This window comes from Sciurus vulgaris, assembly GCF_902686455.1.
Source record: "Sciurus vulgaris genome assembly, chromosome: 1".
Taxonomy (NCBI): Eukaryota; Metazoa; Chordata; class Mammalia; order Rodentia; family Sciuridae; genus Sciurus; species Sciurus vulgaris.
Genome location: NC_136461.1, coordinates 164,867,018 through 164,892,655, shown reverse-complemented (window position 1 = coordinate 164,892,655; position 25,638 = coordinate 164,867,018). Strand labels below are relative to the sequence as shown.

General features: G+C 38.6%; 1 protein-coding gene and 1 long non-coding RNA gene across 4 annotated transcripts in view; one reads left to right on the top strand and one right to left on the bottom strand.

Moving 5' to 3' along the window:
* RIPK2 (receptor interacting serine/threonine kinase 2) overlaps positions 1–1,854 on the bottom strand; it is a 43,302-nt gene extending 41,448 nt beyond the window's left edge. The window contains exon 1 of the mRNA XM_079143790.1: positions 955–1,854. Within this exon, the coding sequence (XP_078999916.1) occupies positions 955–1,127 (173 nt within the window). The 5' untranslated portion in view covers positions 1,128–1,854. The remainder of the gene's footprint in view (positions 1–954) is intronic.
* Positions 1,493–25,638, top strand: part of LOC306663595 — a 404,268-nt gene continuing 380,122 nt past the window's right edge. For 2 of the 3 annotated variants that reach the window (XR_013764472.1, XR_013764474.1), the window contains exon 1: positions 3,736–4,156. This is a non-coding gene — a long non-coding RNA (uncharacterized lncRNA). Of the gene's footprint in view, positions 1,564–3,735; positions 4,157–25,638 lie in introns of those variants that run through there. The other variant, XR_013764473.1, reaches the window with a different exon arrangement.

The following is a 25,638-nucleotide window of genomic DNA, read 5'->3' as shown; positions in this document are numbered from 1 at the left end:
CTAGACCCTGACTAAAATATACAGTCACAAGTCCATGGTATGTGACTGTAATGGAAACAGAAAGTAACGCTAGATTTTTCTTAAAATGTGAACGCTAGGCTAAAATTGTTCCAGGTTATGATACAATTTTTGACCATTTAACATTTTTCTAATTCAATTTATTGTTAGCAAAAATAATACACATTTCCTCTGTGGGCAGTATTCCCTGTGACAGCAAGAGAAATTGAACTGCTATTAAAGGGTTTGACATTTGAACTTTGGTGACCACATGTAATAAACCACAAACAAAACAAAAACAGCAAAAACCCAAACCAAAACATCTCTAGGGTAGCACTGTCCAATGAAATGATACAATTTCAGATTTTCTAGTGGCCACATTAGAAAAGTGAAAAGAAGCACGAGGTGAGTTTTTAACATCGTATATCTAACCCCAAAAAGATACCACTTCGGTATGTAATCAATATAAAACTATGGAGATATTATTATTTGGTTCAAAATCCGCTGTGTATTCTACATTTACTGCCTATCTCAATTCGTATGGTCACATTCTAAGAGCTCAATAATAGCTCTTGTGGCTGTGCAATCCTAGAGCCCAATTAAAAAAATAAATAAAATAAAGAGCAAACAAAACCAACACCCAATATACAAACACACATCGGTTTCAATAAACAGCTTTTAGAATTGGGCTGTGATTGCTGATTTTTGGAGTAGACAACTTCGAGAGTTAAGAGGGAAGGCGAGAAAGGGCGGGGAAGAGAAGAGTGGAGGAAAGCCACTGACTCATCTCCAGCTGTGCAGTTTCTCCCCGCGTTGCCCAGCGCAGGGCTCGGGGACTACCCAGAAGTGACAAGGGGGCGACCCCAGGAGTCTCTGCCGTTGGGGTTCTGGAGCCCGCTCGCCAAGGGGGATGCAGCCGCGCTCGGGGCTCCGCCTGGATCCGCGCTGGCGCCCTACCTGTCGAGCAGCGGGGTGTGGATGTGCAGGTGCTTCACCGCCACCTGGACGCGCCAGTCTGCGTGTCGGGCTGACGACACGGTGCCGGAGGCGCCGCGGCTCAGGTAGCACAGGTCGGCGAGCTTGCGGTAGGGAATGGTGGGCAGGGCGCTGCAGATGGCTTCTCCGTTCATGGTGGCGGCCGGCGGGTTCCGGGGCGCCCGCCGCTTCCCAGCTCCGGACGCCAGATCCCGGCCTGCCCGAGGGGCGGCGAGCTCCTTCCTGCGAGGGACGCTAGGTCGCCAGGCCGCCCATGCCCCTGGCGCCCACGCGGGCCGCCGCTTTCCCGGGCCGAGCGGACTCTCGCGGACACTCGCGGACGGCGGGTCAACTCCGCGGCGCCGCGTAGCGCTGAGGAGGAGCTTCCTTTCGCCGGCCTGGCCCTCCCCGGCGCGCAGCTCGGCCGGCCCGCCCGCTCCTCCTACCCCAAACTTCCCAGGCGTGGTCAGCGGGCCGGGCGGCCGGCCGGGGCGGGGCCGGGGTCCGCCCACTCGCGGCCCTGGGGGCGGGTCCCGCCGGGCCTGATCCCGGGTTCCTCCGTCGCCCCTGCGGTTTGCGCGACTCTGAAGGGTCAGGACTGGCTGCCGGCGGGGGCTGGGAGAGGAGCCCGGGGCGCGCCTTTTGCCCGCTCTCCCCCCCGCCCCCCAGGTTTGGAAGAGTTTTCCTTTCGGGAAAGTCCCTCTCGGAGGCCTGTTGGCCGGTGTCAGGCTGACCTTCACAGGAGGGAGGATTTCCCTCTGCGCCGCGCGTTTTCCAGTAGCCCCCGAATCCAGCGATGGCGGGTGGGGGATTGGGGGCTTGCGGGTGAGGCACCTACTCCTGACTCTCCGCCTGCATGGGAAGCGCTTTGGAGAAGTTGGGTATCTTCCAGATTCTCCACACTGAATGAGGGCCTCAGTTCACCTGCTGACCTGGACTCCAGCTTTCCTCACTTCCTATCACTTAAGGAATAAGGGTTGGGGGAGAGTCCCGCCTTGGCGGAATAGTCAGATGTTTAGCTCCTGTGACATGCGCCTGTACTAGGGAACTGCTCTGCCACCTCTTTCTTAACTCGCACAAGTATACAGAGATTGAAAAAATAACCTTGAGAGAATCTATCCCTGATTCTAGATAAGACTGCCAAGATTTACAGGTTCGGGAGGGATGCTATCAGTGTTAAATGCCTAAAGAAAAAGATTGCAACCATCGTTCGTTTTAAACAAACACCTTTCTAATGAGATGCCCTTTAGAGGGTGTGTAATCCAAATGTAGGTAGTTCTTGGTATCCCATACTTGTGGGGGCCTTGCTTCTAGGACACTGATATTTGCAGATGCTTAAGTCCCTAATATAAAACGGTGTAGTATATATAACTTAGTCATATCTCCCCTATCATTTTCCTTTTCAGTTTTGTTGTACTGAAGATTAAACCCAGAACCTCAAACATGCCAAGCAAACACTCTTCTACTGAGCGAGATCATTAGCCCCTCACCTATGCTTTAAATCATCATAGTTTTCACCTGTATACAGTTTTAAAAATAGGTATTCTTGGTTATCTGTGGAAATGCATTAAACTATATACTTCCAACTAAGACTACATATTTTAAATATATGGAAAATTTTTATATATGAGAACATACATGTGTGTGAATATATATTATCTGTAGTTTAATTTCCATAGTGAATTGGTTAAAGACAGAAAACCTAAGGAATACTAATGCATTGACAAAACAAGAAACAAAAAATAGAATAATTATGCAAACTAGTCTTAAAAATAACCATCGTATCTATAGGTTGGATTCATTTGTTTGAAATTACATAAAATTACATCAAATTGGGCTAGTGGCACAGGCCTGTAATCCTAGTGACTTGGGAGACTGAGGCAGGAGGACTGCCAGATTGAAAGCCAGCCTCAGCAATTGGGTCAAGCCCTAACAACTTAGGGAGACCCTGTCTCATAAAAAATAAAAAAGACTGGGAATGTGGCTCAGTGGTTAAGTGCCCCTGGGTTCAGTCCCCTGTGCTGAATAAATAAAATAACATCAAAATTTGTTTTTGATTTACTTAAAAAAATTGTACCTGTATATGTAATTTTAAGAAGTTGAAGCTTTAAATCTCTCATCTCTTCAATTAGAAACAAGAACAAAAAATTGAAAAATAATCCACTTGAAAATGCACAAATCCAAGAATTCCAAACATCTCGTTTTAAAAAATGTTCTATTTTTCAGTGTAAACGTACCTAGAAAGTTTTAAAAACACAAATGTCAACAAATCTCTATAATTATATGAATGTTCTACATGAGAAAACTAATGATTTGAGGTACATTTGGTATCTTTCTGCCCCCAAAACTAAAAATTATAACTGCTATAGCTAATGATGTGGAGTTTCTTATAAGTAAAAAAATTACCAATTTTTGCAGTTAGAGTACAATTATGTTTCACATTTAGCCATTGTATATTCAATCCTAAAATTGAACAGTGTCTTTTAAAAACGGTTTATCTAAGATAATTAAGCTTCATTAAACACAATGTTTCACATGTCAATTGGGTAAACACTTCTCATTAAAATTATTAAAGATTATATTAAAATCATAGTACTAATACTATATTAGTTATATTTTAGTTATTACTATTATTATTATTATTATCATTATTATTATTTTGGTACCAGGAATTGCACCCAGGGTGCTTAACCACTGAGCCACATCCCCAGCCCTTTTCATTTTTTCTTTTGAGACAGAGTCTCACTAAGTTGCATAGGGCCAGCTTTGAACTTTCAACCCTCCTTCCTCAGTCTCCTGAGCCACTGGGAAACCAAATGCTATGGACTGAATTGTGTATGCCCCCCAAAATGTGGAAGTCCTAACCCCTAGTTCCTGTGACCATAACCATATTTTGAAACAGGGCGTTTGCAATGGTGAAGTTAAGGTCATTGTGGTAGGCCTTAATCCTATATGACTGTGTCCTTATAAGAAAGAGAAATTTGATTCCGGTGACAAGCATGCATAGAGGGAAGACACTGAAGACACAGGGAAAGTGTCATCTACAAGTCAAGGAATGACTGAGGCTGCCAAGCTGAGGAATACTGAAGCTAGGAAAAAGGAGTGGAACAGATTCTCTCTCATGGTTGTCTGAAGGAACCAACTCTGCCAACTCCTTGATTTTGGACTTCTAGCCTCCAGAACTGTGAGTCAGTAAATATCTGTGTAAGCCATTCAGTTTGTGACTTTATGTTGTAATAGCTTAGATATGAATACACTCAGGGAATATGTTTAAAAACTTTTAAAAATTTTATAAATTCACAGGAAGTTAACAAATAATACAGAGAGGTACCATATATCTGTCACCCAGTTCCCCTCATGACTGCATCTTACGTAATTAAAATACAATATAAAAGCTAGAAATTTGGTATCCGTCCAGTGGGTATACATGGTCCTGTGCCCTTCTCATCTGTCCTCAAACTGGAAAGTTCTGAATTTAAGATAGAACGGATTAGATTAACACTCCTTAATTCTGCCTCGTAAAAGAAAAAAATTACATTCAAATGAAATTACACTTTAGTCCACAAATTAGAAGTATGGTTTATTCAGTGGAAGATGGACAAAATAATTTATCTTAAAAATCACCACTTTGAATCCCATGCCTAACGAAGAAAGGAAACCAAACTGGTCATTGTCCACTATTCATTATCACATATTCATTTGCCTATGTATGTCCTAGAAACATTTTCTTCTATTCATGTAATATGATTTTTAATTAAAAAGAAATATATGTACCAAATAGGCATGGTCAGACATTTAAACATTTTAAAAAGACATGCAAATGAAAACTGAGCCTTTCTAGTATTTCAGATCTTTACTCAGCAAGAGAAAGAGACCCTTACTAGATGGAGACCCAGATCTGTGATCATGACCAGCCCCACTTGTCTCTTTTGTTAGATAAGCAAAACCTCTAGTGTGTGCTTGTACCAGATCAATTAGAACAAAAACATAATCAATGTAAATGTCACCAAATTCAAAGTCACCAAAAGCAACCCATGACTGATTTATGGCCAGCCTGCTTAATCAACCAAAAAAAAAAAAAAATTCTAAACCCCAAAGATCAAATGGTTGATGTGAAATTTGATTTTTACGAAAGCTTGACTGGGAATCTGCACATTTCTTTGCAGGAAAATCATATACAGAGTCAGAGAGCTTGGCTCTGGGGTTGTCACTCGTCTTCTCTGAGTGGTAAGGGGCTTCTACACCCTACCTTTGGATATACCTTTATTTTGCTCCTTTAATAATTCTTCACTTTTGTCTTGCTTGAAATTCTTTTCAGTGGGCTAAGTCAAGAACCTGTGGAGGCAAAGTTGAGTTCCCACTGCCTTCTTGAAGAGACCTCCTTGGACCCTGTCAGATGACAAACCCACCAACCCTATGCCAACAAATAAATTTAACTGACATTTTGTGTGCCATAAATAGTGGTGGTCTCTTGCCCTCAAAATACTTTGAGTGTTCTAAGAGGGCTAGACACCAGAACATTTGATTACAAGGTTGTAAGAAGTCCCGGGGTATTCCCCTGTTAACTAGACAGAAGCATGTGTGCTAATTTGATGAAAGCCAGGTTCATAGAGGTTAGGTAAATTGATGGAAGTTGCAATTTATAAATTACAGAAACAGTGTTCCCCAATAAATATGAATCAAAGTTCATATTCTTTCCGGGAATTGCATCAGTTTCATAATATTCCATGGTATTTCCGTTTTTGGTTTCACTTTCTGTAATGTTTAGGAGATAAATTTAATGAAAAGAGGGAATTTCCCAGCTACAAAAATATAGTGCTGTGTAAAAATTTATTATTAGAGAAATTTCATGGGAAATTCCATTTTCCTTTGAGATTTAACTGGCAGGTTTCCAAGAATGTGGAGAAGTATGTAACTAGTAGATTGGTCTGCATTTAAAAATTTCAACCCTGGAATTTAGCAGAATATTTTGCTTTTTAAATTTTTTTCAGAAGTCGTAATCATTTTCTCCATTTGTTACTCCCAGGTTGTAAGCAAAATATATGAAGGTATATTAACTTTTTAGTCAACACACATACTTATTTTTGCTTTAGGAAGTTACATGGTGAAGGAAGTTATAACAGGTTAATACCCATTTAAGCATTCTATTTTGGGCAGGCAGACATAGCTGTGGAAAAAGGCAGAACTTTCTTACTGCAGTAGTCTGTATAGTTTAGTTCATGACAGGGTAACTGGTACAATTGTTTGAAAGTGGAAACTGTGACTGAATCAGAAATTCATCGTCAGCAGCTGAACAGATTGCTAAGGAAAACTCTAAGGATTATTGAGAAATAAGCACTCCAGAAGCTTCTGTGACCCAATTTTCATAATTGTCAAAAGGAATAGAGATGTCTACCCTCCCAGGAAAGTCTTATTGCACAACTCCAGGGGGCGTTATTCACATTGAGGAGGTGTCATTCACATGAGATACATTATGAATGGGGCCCTTGGAGTTGTGCAATGAGGAGGCCTTCTGGCCTACTTGTTTCCCAGGATTGCTCTGAGAGGCTGAAGTTACACAGTGCATACAAAAGGACTTTAAAAACTGTAAACTTGACAATACATATAAATAATAACAATAATAGTTATTTTCCTGATCTGTTCTTTCCCTTGAATGAAACTTTCTTATCTACTTTGAGAACTAGAAAAGCAACCCTTACTAGCCTGGAACTGCCTGGTGCTCACAATGACGCTGCAGTGTTCTCCTGTTGAATATAAATGCTGTCACAGAACACGAACCTTAGACAAAAGCATTTGTGACTGTAGTGGAGCAAGACAAAAATAAGATGATCATGATTATGTCTGAACAGAAAAGATAAGAACATTGTCTAAACCATGAAAATGAACACACACCTCCCTTACTTGGCTAGTAGTGACTCACTACTGTTTATTTTCCAACTATAGCATAGCCTTACTTCGTGTTTCTCAATGTTTAGGTAAGAATTATTAAGATACCTAATCAGAGAATCATCCTTGCTTCTGGACAGCATCCAGTCTAGGGAGGATCCCTATTTTTTTTCTTTCTTAAAAATTTTTAAAAATTTTATTTTTTCTAATTAGTTGCACATGAATGCTGGAATCCTATACTAAAGTCTTTCTAACATTGTCTTATTGAGATGCCCGTGGTTTCCCATGGTATTTGTTTCTCTTTGCAATAAGTAAATAAATACCCTCAGCTTTGTATACCTGCAGATGTGTTCCTGGTCATTGATTAAAAGACTTGGATGAGTTCTTAGAGTAGTTATTACCCAGCTAGGAGTTCTCATTGTCTGTATCTCAGGCAGAGAGCTGGTTCCTCTGACTTTTCTACATATTTCTCTATGGTATTAGAGCTATTTCAGAGCCCAGACCTTGTGAGAATACTCTGGCTAGCTGTAATCTCATACTCCATGTTGTTTGCGAATTATCCAGATATGAACCCAAGGTACTAAATTTCTTAAAAACAACAAGAGCAATAACAGCTAACACTTATAAGATGTTTACTATGTGTCAGGCACTCTTATAGGCATGCCCTTGTAATAGCATTTAATACAAAACAACAATAGAGGAAGTGCTATTCACTTTCTCACTTTACAGATGAAGAAACTGAGGCATAGAAATGTTAATGACTTGTGTGAAGTCATACAGCTATTAAGTAAGAGTGCTTGGATTTGAACTAAAGTCAAATTGTTGCATTCTGAATTTATTCAGCTGTTCTTATAAAATGGTATCGGATCACTGAGAGACGGAGTGTGAATTATTTGATATAAATCTACACACTTTAATATGAAGAGTTACTTTATCTATGAACAAGGATATCTTTTAAAGAAGGGCAGTCTGCCAATCTTAGAGTGTTAATGTGGCTGTAATAATAGTTTACTGTTAGGAATTATTTAAGCTTTATGGAAATAATTCTATAAGGGACATGTAAGCTCTCTATGTTGCTGCCTACAAAGGTATAATACCAGATCTTCATATACCTCATTTTTTCCTTTAAAAATATTTCTCATTATCATAACAATTTTGACTTAGGTTATAATTGACACTATTTCATTAATTTTAGCAGAAAAGTAAGGACTTCAAAATTGGATGGAGATGAGTTAGTCTCCTTTAATGTGTGTGATCTTTTTAGTATTATAATCTTAATGAGCCATGTATCTTTATCTAAGTAGTGATAATAATACCTTTCTTAAGGATACTGCGAGAATTAAGATTATGTACGTAAGGGTATATTCAATGAATATTAGTTTCCCTTCTCCAAATAAAGTGTTTGTGGCCTTGTTAATTTTAGTATGAGAATTATCAATTTTGCAAGGTGATTGTCAAAGCTAATTTATGAAATGTTATGCTCTTGTTTCAAATGGGAGCTCCATGAAGACAGAGCTATATTTATTGTGTTTACCAGTGCCTAGGATCATAAACAAAGTGATAATAATTCACCTTTATCACCTTGGGCTGTAGGAGGATGCTACATATCACAGCAACTTGAAGACTCCAAGTTTTAGATTAAAAGCATGCCGAATTATCTGGTATGATTATTTCCAGTTTTGTTTTCTCAAGTAGTGACTTGAGAAAGTCCATGTTTAAAAATCATTATAATTCACAGAGGTAAAGTTATGAAAAAAAGTGCCAATTTCAAAAAGTTTTTATGGCCAATATTCAAAGAGTATATTCTAAATTATAGGGTACATCCAAGCAGTGTATTTCCTATTACTTATTTAGAAAATTAAAATTTTATGAAATATTACAAAGTTAGCCAGATCAACTGAAAACTTTGGATGGAAGATATTTTGCTTCAAGTATAATTAGAATGAATAAAAACATCTTAAAAATGTATTAAGTAAATAGATACATGAAAGAAATTGATAAAATTGAAATATGAACTCCTTATATATAAAAGATGTTTTACATACCACAAAATACAACATGTTTAAAGATAGTCTTGTAACATATTGTCTTCAGTGTGACCATAATGAGGCTAATACATGATATCCTTCATCTAAAGTTTGGAACCAATGAGGTAAGCAAGAGCAGTGTGGATGGAGACCAAAATGTGAACTTAATTACTGAAATTTGGGGAACATGATTTAGATATATTGGGCAAGCCATCTTGTGAATCCTGTTACCACTTGACCACAGGAAGGACACACTCAGGCCTGTCCTCGTGGAGTCCTGCCCTTGTCAAATGTCTGGCATGGAGGGATAAAGCAAAAGGCATTCTCTCTGAAGGCAGGAAGTTTCCAGAAAGAGGGGATGAGCTACCATGTTCCCAGACTCACAAGTCAGATAAGATACTTCTCCTCTTTTAGGAGGGAGCACTGGGTCTAGGGAGGAATGGGGAATGGTTGGTGCACAGAGAGAGACGAGGAAGTTACTCCAGTAAAGACTCTCCTCCTAGAATGAAATGTCCAGAATGGAGGGAGGGATGGTAGTGGGTATTCTTGTCAATAATTTCCAACTTAAAGAAGGTAATCCTGAGCCTAAAAAGTAGAGTGATCATCCTCAAGTATTACAAGCAGGAAGTGATAGATCTATAAGTAAACCTTAGTCTAATTCAGGTTCATCAGAGAGTCCTCATTAATTTAGTTCATGATATAATACCTTAGAGCTAAGTAAAAACTTGAACCTAGACATGTAAACATCAGAACCAGATATCATAAATTTGAAGCTATTTGTAACGAGGGGGTGAACTCATTAGAATAAAGTTATTATTATATTTCTACTTAGTGAGTACTCAAATAATGCATACAAAGCCAACCAGGTGGAGTGTACCTATCATTCCAGTTTCTTGGGAAGTGGAGGCAAGAGGATTGCAAGTTTGAGACCAGCCTGGGCAACTTAGGGAGGCCCTGTTTCAAAAAAACAAAAACAGAATTGATTAGGGATGTAATTCAGTGGTAGAGTGCTTTTCTATCATGTGTGAGGTACTGGTTCAATCTCTAATATCCCTCCATCAACATTATGCACGTATTTGAATTAAATGTATGAAACCTCTCGGTCATTAAGTCCCTTGCCTGCTAGACATACCAGAGTATACCTGTGAATATATACACAAATATTTAACGGAAGCACAGTGAAAAGGTTCAGCAGTGTTTATGTTAAAGAGAGAGTTATCAGGGAGGTAGTGAATAAGGAATTCAATCAGTGGTATTTTGTAGGATATAAATGATTAGGGTATACTTAAGGAAAGAAGGTGCACTTTATAAGAGAGAACCATTTTTTGTTTTTACGGACAGGAAGGAAGTTCTTCTAGAGTCTATATGATGCATTTTAGAGAGGACTATAAAGTCCAATAATGAGAACACATTATTCAGTACCACTAGTGGGCCTGCATACTACAAGGGATCAGTAGTCATGGTTAATCAGGTCTGTATTTTCATGCCCTGTACAGCAATGAAATGTGTTAAGAGTTGAGTACCATTATATGCTTGGTTTCAGGCCCAGTCTTCATTTTGGTACCCACTTTGCTTATCCTTGATGGAACTTATCTTTGTCATTTATTAGAGTTCCAGGAAAAGCAAATGAGAATAGGTATGTGCTAGTACTTCAAGAACTCCAACACATTGGTTAAGTTTTGGATCCTGCTCTGCTATATCATTGTCTTTGTTTTAGTTTAGTGTTGTTTTGAGGATGAATATTATGTTGAGTACTTATGGAAAAACAGGATATCCTACTTTCTAAGAGTCTCAGAAAAAGTGTGAATAGTTTTTAGAGGCTTAGCAATTATTCCACTTTGTATATTTTTCTGTTAATATTGTTTCTAAAATTATTCTCTTGTGGGAAGCTCAATAAATATTTTTTTACTGACTAACATGTTCCAGGTGGATCAGGAAATCAGAAGTCATACTTTCTTTCATACAGTGTAGCCTGTGATCTTATACATGGCAATTGGCAAATGTGTGAAGAGTAAGCAAACTGGCTTTTAGGATCTAGCTGTGCTAGTTTGGTTTTGATTTATTATCTCTCCTATGCCTGCTACAACTTGTATTTGTTTATATAATTTCATGTAGAAAATATAACTTTTAGCAAGAGCTTAATGCCCTGACTCTGAATGCAGTTATACCTCAACTTGATTAAGGATTTGTTTTCTAATCCAATCCTTCCCCTAAATCTCAAAACAGTCAAAGGACTCTGAAGCCCTCCATTTGCCTCAGGAGCATTCATGCAACAGATTGGCAGCCTTGGCATGATGGTGTGTTTGCTTTGACTGTGGAGCTTTCCAGTCATACAAACATAAGTGAAACAATAGTGAAACACATGTAGAAAGTACAAAGGTTCAATATCTTCCCATAAACCAACAATTGAGTTATTTTGTTAGTTAATTTTTAAAAATGAAACACTAAGTAACAATAGGATACCTGTTGATCTATATGATAAAAACTTCCTTTGAAGTGCATAGTTATTTGAATAGATAAATATTGGTGCCTGTCTACTGATGAGGAAATGGGAGCATGGGAATTCTGGTGGGGATGAAACCAACTGGCAGGCAATGTCTGAGCCAGAACACTGAACTAATTTGAGTTGTGTTTGCCTTGTGACTTTATCACTGACCATGGTCCTTGGGGTAAATGACTGTATCCTGTGAGATTTCTGAGTCAGTTACAAAGTATGTTCTCATGCAAGTTAGGCAACCATATAAAAGTACTATACAATGCTTGTGCACCGGCCCAGAGTTGATATTTAGGTTGAGGTAGGTAGACAGAAGCTGAAGGAGAAATTTTTTACACAAACAAGAAAATGGCCAAAGTAGTTTTACAGGCAGGAGGTTGTGGGGAGGCAGCATACAGAATGGGCTGTGACTTACGAGTTCTTAGGTATAGTAAGAGAAGATGCCTGGTTTTACTCAATGGCACTTTGGTCAGTAAGGAGAGTCTGATATCCACATGTGTCTATGTATTTCTATCTCATACATGTGCATTATATAAAGTTTAGAAGAATCAAAAGGGTACATTGTGAAAAGTTATTTTTAACCCTTTCATATATCCCACTCACCTTTCCCACCTGGTGACTGCAATTGCCAGTTTCTAACCCCCTTCTTTTTTCTTAATCTTTATTCTAGAGCTAACTAACCTTACCAAACTCAAATATTCCTGCCCAGAAACTTTCTAGATTAGGTGTTTTCCTGCCTGGTTACCCTGGACTTTATTTACCCATCTTTCAAGGCCTCGATGCTTTATTCATCTTTAATTCATCTTTTCCAGTTCTACCTAATAAGCTTTTATCATACCTACATGTACTGTTCCACTTGCTCAACACCGTTCTTGTTCTTTGTTCTTCTTTGGCCTATCTGAAATTTATGCTTCTTTGAAACTGAAGCTGGACTCCATCTCTTCTCTCTGTTCCATCTGCTTTTCATTTTTTTCTTTTCTGAAATCCTAAGTCATTATTTCCATCTGGGACAAACCATCAGACACTGGACATCTACAAAGGTGTTATTTTCAGCATGGCAAAAACTCAAAGTATGTTAAATAAAATTTTAAGTTGCATTTTTTGGCTGAAAAGTATAAATTTGAAAAGAGGCAAAGAGATTAGTGAAAAACTATCAGATGTTATAATTAAAAGTTCATATTTGGTTAGTAAAAAATTAAATTGTTCAAGATAAGGTCTTTGGCAGAAAAGAGTAAAAGAAATATGTGATAGAGAAAAGTTTGAACCATTAAATGTGCATATATTCAGTACTTAGTTATGTGAAGGCAGTAGATGAGAATATGGTTTTTGAAGTCAGGCAGCCCAGGTTTGCTACCCAAGCAAACCTATTTGTATAAAAGTTTGGACAATTTGCCTCATAATTTTATTTCTTACCGAGGAAATGATCGAAGGTAAGTAATAACACTGAACAGAATACCTGCCACATAGTAATGTTCAATAAATTTTATGTGTTGTTATTGTTAAAGCTTAATTACAATTTTATGATTTGTCCCTGTGTTTGGCAGAATAGTTGTGTACCCCCACTCCCACCACCCTACTAACCCCACCAGAGGTCCACCTCCTAATCGCCAGTACCTCCCATGTTACCTTACATGGTAAGAGAGGGACTTTGAAGGTGTGATTACATCAAGGATCTTAAAAAGGGAGATTGTCCTGAGTATTCAGATGAACCCCACACAATCACAAAAATGCTTCAGAGATGGAGGAGAGAGGCAGAAGAGTTAGAGAAGATGGGACAACTCAGTCAGGGTCAGAGTTAGAGTGGCTCCATGGGAGAAGGGTTCAACCTGTCCTTGCTGCTTTCCAGGTGGAAGAAGGGGCTGTGAGCCAAGGAGCACAGATGGCCCGTGGAAGGGAGTTGAAGAGAGCAAGGAAGTGGGTTCTCCCTAGAACTTTTAAAAATGAACCCCCTGCTGGCACCCTGGTTTTAGGCCCATTCAGGTTCTGACCTCCAGAATGGTGTGATAAATTGGTGTTGTTTTAAGTCATTAAGTTTCTGCTGATTTGCTGGAACATCCATAAGAAATGAGTATTTCTCCCTAGCAGAACTCCTTTTGAAGACCAACTCTGTACAGATGATTGTATGCAGTGCTGGATGTGAAGGTAGACTAGTAAGTTAGAATTACTGGGTTCTACAAGGAAGGTGTTACCACTTTAATTTCCCCTTTTTTGGTGGAGATGAGAAAATCAGAGCTAACCATAAGCCAGTCCTCTTTCCCAAAATAGATTTCCATATCAATACAAGTTAAAAATAATGGGGAAATTCCCTGTCACAGCCAATGACAGACCTAATTGACAAGAGAATTATCTATACCCCAATCCGGATTTTCCCCTAGTGTCTCTGCTTTCCATAATTACAGCTAGTTTGCAAGGTAAATAATGGCTACCATGTGTGGAGCACCCAGTATGTGCCAGGGGTTATGTGAAGTCCTCTGCATATGTTATGTATATGTTAACTTATTTAATCCTCACGGAACTCCTATAGAGGCAAAAAGAATTGTAGTCTCTGGTTTTTCAAATTTCAAGTCATGACTCAGTGGACCTTAAATTCAGTTTTGTGGTGAGTGATCAACATAGTTTTTAAGCAATGTAATTATAACATATTAGTGCATTGTATGTATTAAGAGTACATTTTAGTTTGAATTATATATATAAAATTATATAAAATTATATATATATATCTAGATCTGTATCTATATGGTGTTCATGCAAAGATATATGTGTAATGGGTTTTATTATAGAATATATTTTTTACCATTGGTCATAATAAATGTTTCTTGCAATGGGTCACATTTAAAATTTAAAAACCACCCATGGAGTAGTTAAGGATACAGGCTTTAGCAACAGGGCTATCTGGGCTTAATCCCAATTCTTAATTTTAGGTGCTCTGTGATCTTGAGCTTTATTACTTACTTTTTCCTTATTAGTTATCTCATTTATAGGATCTTTTTGAGGCAATTACCTAATCTAAGTACAGTACTTTGAACACTGCCTTAGAAATTAATGCTCACTTCATGTTACTTTCTCAGTGTCACATGGATTAGGAAGTGGCAAAACAAAGCCAGATTTCTGCTCTGTCAGAGTCTAGTCTCTTACCTATTAGATGTCACTGGCTGTTTGAAATCTAAGGCAATTTCATATTAACTTAGCTGTTCTCTCAAAACAAAAAACAAAAGAACATGTTTCCCTTTACAATCAGTTTCCAGCAAGTTAAAATACGGGGAACCCTCATCCTCTCAGAGAGTGGCCTCATTGGAATACCTTTGTATCAGAGGAAACATAGGCTCTGTGACTTGTTCTACTCTGAATATCAAGAGAAGAATATGTGGAAGGCTCTGGGTGGCTGGACATATAGAATGCACTGATGACTCACTCAACCTTTAATAGTAGAGGTCCCATATAGATTATTACCTCTAAGGGAAATCAGACCAAGGAAGAAATCCCACAAGAATCTGTAGGGAATTCTGCTGTCTAAAATCTTAGTAGGTAATGGGCGTTGGTTTTGTCGATGTTGTTGTCATCTTTTGTTTTTTCCTGCTCTATTTCTTCCCTCTGCACCAGTGGGCAACTCAGGCATTTGTCAATTTCATAAAACATATTTTTACCCTACCTGGTGATTGAAATATATAGCCAGGATGGATTGCTTTTATAAGCTCTGAAAATGTAAGAAATTAGGAAGCTAGTGTCTCTTAAGTTACATGTAAATCTAATTGAAAAATTTCCTGCTCCTGTAAACTATTGATCTTAATGTTTGGCTAATATCACATTTAAAATGAATTTCACACCATTTCCAGATTGCTTGACTATAGAGTAATTTTGTTTCTAGTTACTGTACTGCTGGAAAATGTATTTTTAGGCTTTAAGATTTAGGAAGGTGTGAGTCCAACTTCTCCAACAGGATCTAGCAAGCAGATAGCAGTGTTTAGAACAACCAGTAAAAGGATAGATATATATTCAACCCTCCTGCCCCATGTCAACACATCCATTTCCTTGTTGTAACAATGGTAATCTTTCATTTGCTATTTTGGTTTGAATGTTATTTGTGGCATGTGGCCCTACTGCCTTAGAGCTTTAAAGGAAAAGAGTGCCAATAATTCCCCTGGACAGATATTTGCCTCTCTTTTTAAGCCTGTGAATAATTCTTGAGGTCAATGATGGCCTAAATGAGGTCATGTGTGGTCACTCAGTGGTTATAATTTTGCAAGACACTCCAGGTGGCTGGTTATTAACCTCTAGGCATAAGATTCTAGCAGGAGAACCCAGGTTTCTACAACTCCTTCTTAGAGGTATTTGAGAAAGTCCTAGGAGAGCTGTGTGTCTCATTGGTTTCCAATGCATAGGCACATGAGAACTGCATGAGGATGGGGGCAGCAACCTTATACTGGATGCATGTGGAGTTTTCTGATGCTCAGAAATAGGTTGGGTGGCCACTGTCTGAAAATGAAGAGAAAGCAAAAGTATATTAGCCTTTTAGTAGGAGTTCATGTTAAGTTCTGCCAAACACAGTGCATTCTCACATCAGCTTTCTTGGGGCAGGGAAATTTTATTGGACCACAGATACTCTGAGGGGAAAGGAGTTAAGAGAGCCCATGTCGGGATGCTCTTTGGGAACAAACGCATCCTGTTAGGGGTCTAAAGAGGAGCTTAGTCTGTTCAAGCTGCTTTAACAAAATACTATATACTCGGGAGCTAATAAATGACAGAAATGGATTTCTTACAGTTGTGAGGCTGAGAAGTTCAAGATCAAGTCACCAGCAGATTCAGTGTCTGATTCAAAGTCCCTCTTTTTGGTTCTGAGGGAGAGCAAAAGAACAAAACAACTCTCGTGTTCCTCCTTTATGAGGACAGTAAACCTATTCATTACAACTCTACCCTCATGACCCAATCATACCTCAAAGACCCCATCTCTTAATACCATCATATTGGGGATCAGGGTTCAACATATACATTTGGTAGGCAGGGACATAGATATTCAGATCATAGCAAGAGGTGAAAAGGTTGTGGGGTTTGCAGGCCTCATTGACCCCCCAACTTTCCATGCATTTGGTAAAGAATATGTTTACTTACTGGATTGATGCTTGTTACTCAAGCATGTTAACAAGCAGGAGAAGTGTATGCCTATCTCTTAAAAAGAAATAGCTCTCTAACACAATAAGCCCACTTAAAGTGAAAAGTTTTAATGATAAAAACATCATGGTTTGAGAGGACTCAATAAGTAATATCTTCCTTTTCCTTTTGAGTTTGGAGCCAAGTGAGGGATAAATTAGGTAGCCAGCAGATAGAGATCAAATGTGAGTTCCAGCACTGGCAGGAACTGGATTGGAGCACATGGCCTAGGAGTACAGACATAGTGGATTTGTCAGACTTCATCTCTGAATCAGATCAATTGACAGCCCTGGGCATGGAGGGACAGCTGCCTGCCTCTTTGAAGGGGCAGGCCTTGAAACACATAATAGAAAGCAATGGGGTGTTAATTAATTTATTAAAAAATATTTATCTGTAGCATCCCCAGAGTATGCTAGGCATTGTTTGAGATACAGCAGTGGACAACAGAGAGAAGTCTTGCTGTCTGTGTGGTTTTATTTTCTTGTGTTCCATGGGGGCAGTAACATGGGTATCGCAGACACTAAAACAATAAAGAAGTGCATGCCTCAGGCTGACAGAATGGCTCCGAAAAGATTGAGAAAGGGCTTGTACAATGTCTCTATTACTTTTCCTAATTCAGATAGCCCAGAATTCTTGGGGAAGACCTTGGAAGTAGGGGCGAGACGCCTCACTTATTAGTCTAATCTTTTTAAGAGGCAAGGGAATGTGAATTCTCTTTAACAAAAAGTCCTATCTATGCATAAAATTTCCAACACATGTGCATAAACCTTCTCCAAATCTCTCATAGTGTCACTCTTTGCATCCTCTATAAGATTATCAGTTACATTTTCTTACCAATTTTTTTATGAATATAAAGCAAAATATACATACGTAACCTTTAAAAATATTTGCTAGATATATACATGTGAATATGAAGTGAAAAAGATAAAAAAATGAATATGCAGACCCTCTAGGTATTACAATTAAATACAACTGTTAGTACATAATATTTTGCTTAACTTCTTTTCCCCCCTAACATTAGAGTGAAAAAAAGCCTAACATTTTAATTTTCTTGCATCTATTATAATCTTAGACCTTGAAATATCTTGAATCTTTGCCTAATTAGTGAAGTACACTCCATTCCCCAGACATTGTGTAAGTTACCAAAAATGGAAAGAATAATAAATGCTGGCATCCTTTCAAAGTGCAGGTATGTGCTGTCTGTGTTTCCAGGAACGATGCTTGCAGCTGAGCTGAAGAACCCCAGCAGTGCCCTTTTCTGCAGTGGGCTCCTACGGAAGGTCCTTTTTCCTGGCATAACATCCTTAAAGCCCTTGTGCTCAATCCCACTAATCAGCAAATTATTTTCTCGAAGTGGGGGTCCTTAAAGCTCTCCTAGAAGACCTCATACGGTGTCTCCTATATCCTGTATCCAGTGGTCTCTTCTCTTACTCTCATAGACAGGATAGTGACAAAAGTGCCACATTATTTCTCTGAATTTAGAATGAGTTATGTATTATGATGTCAGCTTAACCCTTACATTTGTTTTGTTTACATTAGGTGAAAGGCTATTCTGTGTAGAACAAATAAAAGTCACTCTACCTGTTTCAAAAATAGCGTAACATTTTATGTAAACTGTTTTATAATGGCTTGTTGTAATGACTTCAACCAGTAGTGATTTCAGTAGATAATTAAAAGGAAATGCATTAATATCTTATCCTTTTAATTGTGATACCAAATATGGGCTTAATTTTAAGAAGAAAACTCAGTTTTCCTCTCAAATTAAGAAGTTAGAGCAAGGAACTGTAATGACACACCAGGAAGGATTTTATCACAGTGGGACAACTAACCACTATTAGAATGGGGAATTATTTACAAACATAGACTAAAGGATGGATTATGATTTAACCAGGGTTATAGGTTGCAGGAATGTTGAGGACAAAATTTTTTTTTTTTTTAGCTTATTGGAACTGAGCAGAGGTAGAAATAGGGAAATAACAGGGGCCAAGTGATCCTCAGCAACTCCGTTTTGCTTACTTGGAGCACTTTCAAATGTGAACCAAGAAAACTTTCTCTTCCCTTCTCAAAGTCTCTTTTCCAAACTCTTCTATTCTGCCTTCCTTTTGCTACTGGTTTTTATATTCCTCCTAATTGTACTGCCTATATTTTTGAAACTTATATGTTTGAATTTAATTTCATCTTCCAATTCATTATTCCAGTTATCTCTCTTCTTACCCTTCATACTGGTGATATGAAGCACAGGATATTTATGCTTCAATAAATGATTACACATTTCTAACAGTGTAATAAATATTGTCACCCTTATTTTTGGTACTTGATAGAAACAATACATGTTATTTAACTCTACAAGGATAAGATCTTTGATTACTTCTTGTTTGGTTAACTGTGTCCAGGGCTGTATGCAGTAGGTACTTATGAGAATACCAGGCAGAGCAATTTTACCCGTACCACAGACACTACAGTTCTTCTGTTCATGCTCTTTAAAATGTGTGTGCATGGGCCAGTGACATCACCTGAGGGGGTCCTTAGAACTGCAGGATCTCAAGCCCTGCCCATTCTTATCTGAACAGAAGATTCCTAGGGGACTCACATGCACAATACAGCTTGAGAAATACTGTGCTAAAAGACATACAGAAACCTGTTTCTGCTAGTGTTGTCAATGTCCAGAATCTTATTTCTACCTCTAATTTAGTATATTATAGGAACAAAGGCTTTCTTGGTATCTTCAAAGAGTTAATGTCATGTAGTATAAGTGTACTTTATTACATAAAGTAATAAATGATGGTTACTTTATGTAATAATTGTTATATCCTGTACAGGTTACAGTTGTTTTCTGTGTGCATAAACAAGTAGTATATTTCCATAGTCTTTATTTGAATGCCTGACCAGTTGGAGAAGCTAGACATGTGTAACCTGTTCACTTAACAATCAAGTTCCAAAAATAATACATAGACTTCCTCTTGTTTCTTCTCTGCTCAAGACTTCCTGTGATTTAAATAATGCTACAGACTTAAGGAAGCTGGTAGGAGTCCAAAATTCTCAGGGTGCCTGTGTGAATCACTCTACCTGATTCATGTATGTACCTTCATAGGCTTTTAATTTTAAGGGATATTTGGAGATGAAAAGATTAGAGTAATTCTAAGCCTATTAAATTATAGGCTGACAACTTTTATGAAGATTTACTTTCCTGGTTCACATATTTTCATCACTTAAAAAATTTTTTTGGCCTTAGATTTTGAGCACTGTTTTGTTAGTGAAAAATCAAATATAGTTCTATAGATATTCTGCTTTGTAATTATGAAGCACAATGTGAATGGCTATTAATATCCTCCAACCATATCCCTATTAGTGAGTAAAGGATAGTTTAAGCCATGATTCATTAAATTAAGGTTTTATTTTCAAGTAATTTGACTAAAAGGGTCATAGTTTTGAATGACTATGGAATTTTTTTTTAAAGGAGGTATTGTTGAAAAACACAATCCTTTGGAGCCAGGTGCAGTGGCACATGCCACTAATCACAGTAACTGGGGAAGCTGAGGCAGGAGGATTGCAAGTCTGAGACCAGCCTCAGCAATTTAGTGAGACCCTGTCTCAAATAAAGGCCTGGGGATGTGGCTCAGTGGTAAAGTGCCCCTGGGTTCAATCCCTAGTGCAAAAAACACAACAAAAACCAATCCTTTGGAAAACACAGGGTGCTAAAGATAAAGAGGTATTACCACAACCTTTAAGAAATTTGAATAGAACCAGTATGCTGCTGATGCTCCCTAAAAGGAAATCTATGGATTTTCTCATTGACTAACACTTGGGTCCTCCACAGCTGGCAGCAGAGTGAGGTTCTGTGGAGGAAGGCCCACAAGACTGCAGTCAAGAATACTGTGCTCCACCCCTTGAGGATCTCACTAATCACTGTGGCCACTCCACCCTGGCCCCAGAGAAGATGTTGAAATCTCTGTCTTTAGCACCAGGCTGAGCTAGGGCATACAGCCCCTCCTGAATTCCCCACAACAAGGTGGAGACCACACTGTAGCCACTGACAAGCATTTACTAGAAGATCAGGGATAACAGCAGAGAATACAGTATTGTGTGGCTTACTTTTCATAGTGTACAAAACCATCCTCACTTCACAGAAAGGAGGACAGGGAAGAAGAGGGCAGTTTGGGACGGTGTCTGTTTAAACTTTGACCTTTTTGTCTGTTTCTTGACTTCTTCCCTCCTCTCACTTAGGAGAGGTGGTTCTCAGATTACTGGCCAATCATTTCTTGGCAGTCTTGAACTCAGAAGCTGATCTGATTTGAGGGGAAAGCATAATAAAGAAGACATTATGGCAACTCTTGAAATAAAATGCTTTGGGACTTTCAAGGATGTCCCATTGTTATCCTTGGGATGTCCAGCTGAAGTCCATTTCCTTTATGTCCTGAACAAGGAATTCAGCAGGACACACAGAAGTAACAGATAAAGTACAGATTTATTAAAGCACTCCAGTGGGTAGAGCGGAGTAGGCTTATCTCTAGACTACTTATGTAAATCTTTGTAAATAGTTGTTGTTCTGTATTGTTTAGGCAATACTGACAAGAAAAAGAGAACAGACACTTTTTTCCAAATATTTTCAATGGTTCCATAGATGTGGAACCCAGGGATACGCAGTGCCCACTGTATTTGGTTATGTATTTTTGGAGTTGGGTATTTTGCTCTGCCACCTTCTGGCCACTATTAAGAAGGCATCTAAGATGAAGCTAGGGAACAGGAAGATGAGAACAACTTGAACTTGGAGCAGTGCTGTCTGAAGGCTGATTCTCCAACTGTGCCCTTAGAACTGCCTGTGGTTTTTGTTAAATGGGGATTTGTAGACCCTGTTCCACACTTCCATAATTAGGATCGATGGTGGTGGGAAGAGAATATGAGTTTGTAACAATAACCAGGTGATTCTTTTGCTCACTAAAGTTGGAGAACCATTGGTTTAGGAATGTAGCATAGATTTTGAGATTAGAACTTTTCCGTCCCTAATTAATTATGTTATAGAAGAAAACATAGGCAAATACTTCTGTAACCTTGATGTAGGCAAATACTTTTTAAGACATAAAATGCATGAGTCGTATGGGAAAATGATGGTAAAAAAGAATTAATTGAGATGAAAAAATGCTCTTCAAAACACACTGTTAAGGAAAAGGCAAGCTATGGATAGGAAGAAGATATTGACAAAACATATGAAGAATTTGTGTCCATGATATCAAAATAACTCTTATAACACAATAATAAACATCTGGGAACAAAAATAGCTTTTGAAAAATTTGTGGATGCTTCACCAAATAATTTGTATGAATTATATAAACAATATTCTAAATGTTATAAGTTAAGAGAATAAAAATCAAAACTACAGTATCATATCCAAAGAGTGGTATGTGAATATTTATTTTTAATAGGCAAAATCCCAATGTCCGTCAACTGGGAATGAGCAAACAAATTGTACATCTATATATGGAATTCTACTCAGTAATAATTAAAAGACTACAGATAGAGGCAGTGATGTGGATTCATCTCAAAGGCATTATGCTAAGTGGAAAAAAATCATTCTCAAAATATCACATAGTATATGAATGCATTTACCTGAGATTCTAGAAAAGAAAACTATAATGACAGCAGATTAGTGATTACTAGGGGCTGGAGTTGGGGTGGGGAAGGGCTTGTCTACAAGAAAATGGAAATATTTTTAGCTGATGGAAATATTCTATTATCTTGATTTGTTGCATAACTATGTACATTTGTCAATACTAATAAAATTGTGTACTTTTGTTATGATTTTGATCTGGAATGTCCCCCCAAACCTCGTGTGTTTGGCAGTGTAGCAGTGTTTAGAGGTGAAATGATTGGATCTCCAGTGATCTGACTTCATCAGTGGATCAATCCATTTGATGAATTATTAATTTGAACAGATTTACAGGCAGGTGGGGCAGGGCCAGAGGAAGTCAGGCACTTGGGGCCTGGTCCTGGGGACTGTATCTGTTTCTGGCTCCTCCCTGCCATTCTCTCTGCTTTCCAGCTGCTGTGAGCTGAGCGACTTTCCTCCACTGTGCCTTTCTACCATGAAGTATGTAAATAGTATTTAACCACAGGATGATGCCCCTGAGAAAAAGAGTGAGTAAATGTCTAAATGGGAAAGAAGTCAATGCTTGCAAGCCTGGGAAAAGAGAGAGGAAAACCAGCTACCTGTGGTGTCCTGGAAGCCAAGCCATGAAAGTATTTCAAGAGTGAGTGAATGTGCCAAATGCTGTTGAAACATCAAAATTATGAGGACCGAACATTTCTTGTTGAATTTAGCCATCACCTATGAAGGGAAGTCTTATGATGAGCAGCTTGGCTGGGACTGTTGGGAGTTGATTCTGAAAAGAATGGATGCAGCTAAATTAGAGCCACTGGATATAGACAGCTACAAATTAGGATTTTTGTTGTAAAAGGAAGGAGTGGAATGTAGTGCAGGCTGGAGGGCAAGTAAGCTAATGAGAGAGCTTATTAGTAATTTTAAATGGTAGCAGTGTTGCCATGTTTTTCTGCTTATGGGAAAGATTCAGCAGCAGAAGAAACATTTATGACATAGGAAAAAGAGGGAATATTTGCCAGAGCGACATTTTTGAGCAGGAAAAAAGTGGATGGCATCTGGTAAAGTTGAAGTGTTGGCCTTGGGCAGGAGTATGGATAGTGTCATTAACAGGAAAAGAGATCGGAAGAGACTATCAACTGAAAAATAAATATGAACAACAATTTGTTGGAAGTTTGAGAAGAGAATAGAAGATGTGAAACGGTCAAAATGAATAGGAATGTGAATGAACCAGGAAGTATGGTTTGATTGTTGAGCAGAATTAAGAATCCACTTTGATCATAAATTTAATGTGAGACCAGTCCACATGGTAGAGTGTTTTTCTTCATTGTGCTTTTCATGCAGCTACAAGATGCAGAAAATAGTCTTTACAGTGTAGGGTCTTTCCAGGAGAAAATTAAAAGGGAGAGGAGAGGCAAAGGAGTTGGAAATATGTGCAAGAGAATGATTATAAAGATGGATTGTGGACTTGGCTATGGAAGGACGTGAGAACATGAAGGGAATGATGGACAATGCCAAAGGTGGTAGGATCAGTGGGTGTAATAATTGTTAAAAACAAGGAATGACTCTCTCTCTGGTTCCGATCATAATGTGAGCTGCTTCCCTCTGACACACTCTTCCTCCATGATGTTCAACCTCACCTTGAGCCCTGAGGAATGGATTGAGACCTCTGAAGCTGACCCCCAGACCAACTGACTGCGCCCTATCACCGGGACCCCAGACCGACTGATTGCACCCGACCTCCAGGATCCCACAACCACACCAAACACAATGGACCTCTAGGATGCCTGCCGGACCAACTGCATCCTGTCTCCAGGACCTCCAGCTGACCACATCCACCTCTGAGCTGCAGCTCCCCATTTGCCAACACATTTGGAAGCCTGAGCAGCCATCTTGCATAATCCTGGAAGACGTAACTCCGATCTTTGGGTAGGGCAAATCCCATCCTGCGAGGCCTGCTGGAGGCTTGAAGCTCATTCTCAGGTACCTCTCATACATCAGGCTACTGAACACTGGGAGGTTTCATTACAATATGACTATTATACAGTAGATTTTCTTTTTTCTCCTTTTTTTAAAAAAAATAAGTTTTTATTTCTTTACGTTTCTTGCTTTCTTTTCCTTCTGTTTACCTGTTCCCTCAGAGTTGCTTTCTCCCTTATTTACATGATGTTATTGTCCCCATAGGGGCTCTTTGGTATAGGATTGCATAGTGTCTGGTTTGGGCACTGCTAATATTGATCTCCCCTTAAAGAAAGGGTTTTGGAAACCTATAGGGCGACTATAAGCCTATAGGGGGAAATCTGCAATACCCCAGATCTGCAGCGCAAGAGGGGAAGATACATGAATAACATGAAAAAACAAAGGAAGAAAATGATCCAAACAAATCTAGATTCTATAGTAATAGAATCCAATGACAGTATGTTAGAAGAAATATCAGAAAAGGACATCAGATTATACATGATTAAGATGATTCACGAAGCAAAGGATGAGATAATAGAGCAAATGAAGGCAATGAATGATAATACCAATAAGCTGAAAGAGCACCTGCAGGAAGCAAAAGATCATTTCAACAAAGAGATATAGATTCTCAAAAAAAACCAAACAGAAATCCTTGAAATGAAGGAGACAATAAACCAAATAAAAACTCAATGGAAAGCATCACCAAAAGATTAGACCACTTGGAAGACAGAACCTCAGACAATGAAGACAAAATATTTAATCTGGAAAATAAAGTTGCCCAAACAGAGAAGATGGTAAGAAATCATGAACAGAATCTCCAAGAACTATGGGATCATGAAAAGACCAAATTTAAGAATTATTGGGATTGAGGAAGGCACAGAGATACAAACCAAAGGAATGAACAACCTATTCAATGAAATAATAGCAGAAAATTTCCCAAACCTGAAGAATGAAACAGAAAATCAAATACAAGAGGCTTACAGAACACCAAATGCACAGAATCACAACAGATCCACACCAAGGCACATTATAATGAAAATGCCTAACATTCAAAATAAAGATAGGATTTTGAAGGCCATGAGAGAAAAGCATCAGATCACATATAGGGGGAGACCAATACGGATAGCAGCCGACTTCTCAACCCAGACTCTAAAAGCTAGAAGGGCCTGGAACAACATATTTCAAGCTCTGAAAGAACATGGTTGCCAACCAAGAATCCTATACCCAGCAAAACTAACGTTCAGATTTGAAGATGAAATAAAATCCTTCCGTGATAAACAAAAGTTAAAAGAATTTACAAATAGAAAGCCTGCGCTAAAGAATGTTCTCAACAAAATATTCCATGAGGAGGAAATGAAAAACAACAATGGAGGTCAGCAAAGGGAGGAACTACCTTAGAGAAAAACCACTCAAAGGAGAAACCAAGCCAACTTAAAAACCAAAAATAAGCCAAATGACTGGGAATACAAATCATTTCTCAATAATAACCCTGAATGTTAATGGCCTAAACTCATCAATCAAAAGACATAGACTGGCAGAATGGATTAAAAAGAAAGACCCAA